We start from the raw sequence: 2,733 nt of genomic DNA on the forward strand, positions 1-2,733 counted from the left end.
GAGTCCAAAGATGATGAAGGGACTGAGCATCTCTCCTGTAAGGAAGTGCTGCACAGGAGGTTGGACCAGATGGCCTCCAGAGGACCCTCCCAACATCAACCATGCTAAGATTCCATTAATGTGGGCATCTACATCTGATAACTGACTGTTTATGTCCATAAAAACAAACAGTCCAGGTGTTGCACTAACAGAATTCTTGGATAAATTGAGCATCCTGAAATATGACCTCTGTGGCTCAGTTTCAAGCAGACAGCTCTAATAACTTGAGAAACAGATGCAGAATGTACATTGATTAAAGCTGTAATTTAGACAAATGACCATCCTCATCTGGACCTCAGGCTATTTAAGAAATTCAATCTAAAAATTCATTTTATAATCAATGCATTGTTTGGAACCTTTGGTCCTATTTACATAATTCCATGTGGTATTTTGGCTCTATAGGTATCTCTGATCATCTCTGGGATTTTATCAATTATTTCAATAGGATTAGATACAGCAACTTCAACCTGAATGCAAACAGTGCAGAAGTGCTTTATTTGATACTGTACTTATCCTCACAAACCAAGAAGGCAACTCTACAGTGAGAACTCATATAAGAAAAAAAAAATTGTTACTCATTATTATAAAATATGTTTCAGAATGTTTTGTGTCATATCATTGTAATTATATCCTATAATGAATTGCCGTAAGCTGAGTCTCTCTGATCACTAAGCAGATTAGAAGGCTCAAACCATGACTGAATGTGCTCCAAGATATTTTTAGACAGAGTTCCACATCACAGAATTCCCCCCAAAGAAGGAAAGAAATGGTTACTCACAGCATAAACATCGTACAGCTCTGGGGCATTCAGGTCCCACTCATTGACATGAGATCCTATTTGCACTCCAGGAAATCCCAGTTCCTTCACACAGCGATGCATTTCCTTCACAGCCAGGTCTGGAGCTTGCAGGGGTAACGTGCCCAGACCCACAAACCTCTTGGGGTACTTCTTTACTGTAGCAGCCAAGTCATTGTTTAATATCTGGGCTAGGTCTAAAGTATCCTGAGGTTTGGCCTGGTAAGATATTAAGCAGAATAGTACATTAAAATATAGTTCTCAAATGTTATCACCTTTGGAAGATATTGGATAAATGTCACTGCAAACAACTGAGAGACAGGGTTTAAGCCTAAGTTTGCTTTACAGTTCTGAATAGATGGAAACCTGCAGGACTAAATTCTACCTCACTTTAAAACCTCTGGGTGCAGTTCTGCTTCTTGTCTTGAATATTTTATCAACTGCTGTTGCCTTTGCTGCTCAATAGGAGTGTAATAAAGCCCAGATTGCGGATGCATTTTAAGTATCTGGTCTTTTGTGTAAACCAGTCCCCTGTTTCTGTTTATCCCAATGCAAAAACCTCAGTATATAATTTTTAAACATAGAAATGAATATTTACTCTCCTATTACTGGAGCTGAAGAAATAAAAATAAGAAATGTGAGATGCTGCAGCATGAGAATTCTACAGAGAAAACTTGGGCAAACTTCTCTAACATTTAGAATGAGATAACGGTCATAATTCCAATAAGAGAAGTGCAATATCCATTCAATCAATCTCCATTTCCACCCCCAATAAGTATTTAAAGGAAGATATTCCCTTAGACACCAGAGTAAAATTTTAAAGAGATGTTGCTCAACAAGAAATTCTGAAAATTGGTGGTACTACTTATTTGTGGGCTTAACCCAATGGTTTTAATGTAACATATCTGTTTACATATAGCATCTTGACTTGTACACATCACTAAATAATCAAACTGAGAATGTATTTAGAACAGCATTTTGCTACGGTTTATCTTCTCAGCCTGTTTTTATTTCTTTGAAGTATAAAAGATCACCATGCAGGGAACGTATTAACTTAAATTTACTACTGAGTTTTAAGATTCAAATATTCCAGGTCCCTGAGCCCTGTGCCACATTTAAAAGAAAGTGGGACAAGACCACAAATATATCTTTTATATATTTGGATTTTTTTTCATGAGAAAATACTGTTTGATGTTTAACTTTCATGGAATCTGTACATGCATGTCTCCCCATTTCCAGCTGCCCCCACAAGAGAAGAGATCCAGCTGTTGTCTCCTTCTTTCCCACCATCTGTGCTCCAGAGTGGAGTTTTGCCAGGACACCCTACTGGCTCTTCTGACACCTGCACTGCTTTTGCCTTCTTCAGAGCAGAACAACTCCCTGTTTACCTCAGTGATCTCGTGACTACTTCAGTCACCTCATTCACAGGAAGATGCGTGTACATTCTAAAAGTTTTGCTACACATGAGTTACAAAATAAGGTAGTAGCAACTTACCCAGTAGCTGAACATCACAGGGACTGTGGAAAGGGCTTGGACTGTGACCCCTGAATAAGAAAAAGCAGTTATTAATGTTTCCTTTTTCTTTGTTTGTTTGTTTGTTTGTGATAAAAGATAAGAAAGAGTTTTGGTTTGAGAGGCAGAAGGTAAAAGTTTAATGATAAGAAACACTGATTTAAGTGACATGGATAGATTTTTTTTTTTTAAATTATGGATCATAGTAATAAATTTTGTAATGTAGCAGTTTATTAAGATTTGAACATATTTGGTAAGTAGAAAGAAAGAGAACACTTTCCTACTCATACTAGATTATTTGTGAAATTAAGTATTTTGATTTTAGAAATATTTAGCAGCAATGGTTTGGGTTAAGAATTAGGTCTGCAAAATTACATGTTTACCA

General features: G+C 36.9%; 1 protein-coding gene across 1 annotated transcript in view; it reads right to left on the reverse strand.

The window, feature by feature from the left end:
* The window catches only part of LOC108510445 (2-amino-3-carboxymuconate-6-semialdehyde decarboxylase-like), a 6,223-nt gene extending 3,704 nt beyond the window's left edge, over positions 1 to 2,519 (reverse strand). The window contains exons 1-2 of the mRNA XM_017840123.1: positions 2,331 to 2,519; positions 780 to 1,054 (exon numbers count right to left, since the gene is read on the reverse strand). Coding sequence (XP_017695612.1) covers positions 780 to 1,054; positions 2,331 to 2,519 — 464 coding nt within the window. The remainder of the gene's footprint in view (positions 1 to 779; positions 1,055 to 2,330) is intronic.
* Positions 2,520 to 2,733: the final 214 nt, after the last annotated feature.

This window comes from Lepidothrix coronata, unplaced genomic scaffold (assembly GCF_001604755.1).
Source record: "Lepidothrix coronata isolate B3197 unplaced genomic scaffold, Lepidothrix_coronata-1.0 Scaffold905, whole genome shotgun sequence".
NCBI classification, from domain to species: domain Eukaryota; kingdom Metazoa; phylum Chordata; class Aves; order Passeriformes; family Pipridae; genus Lepidothrix; species Lepidothrix coronata.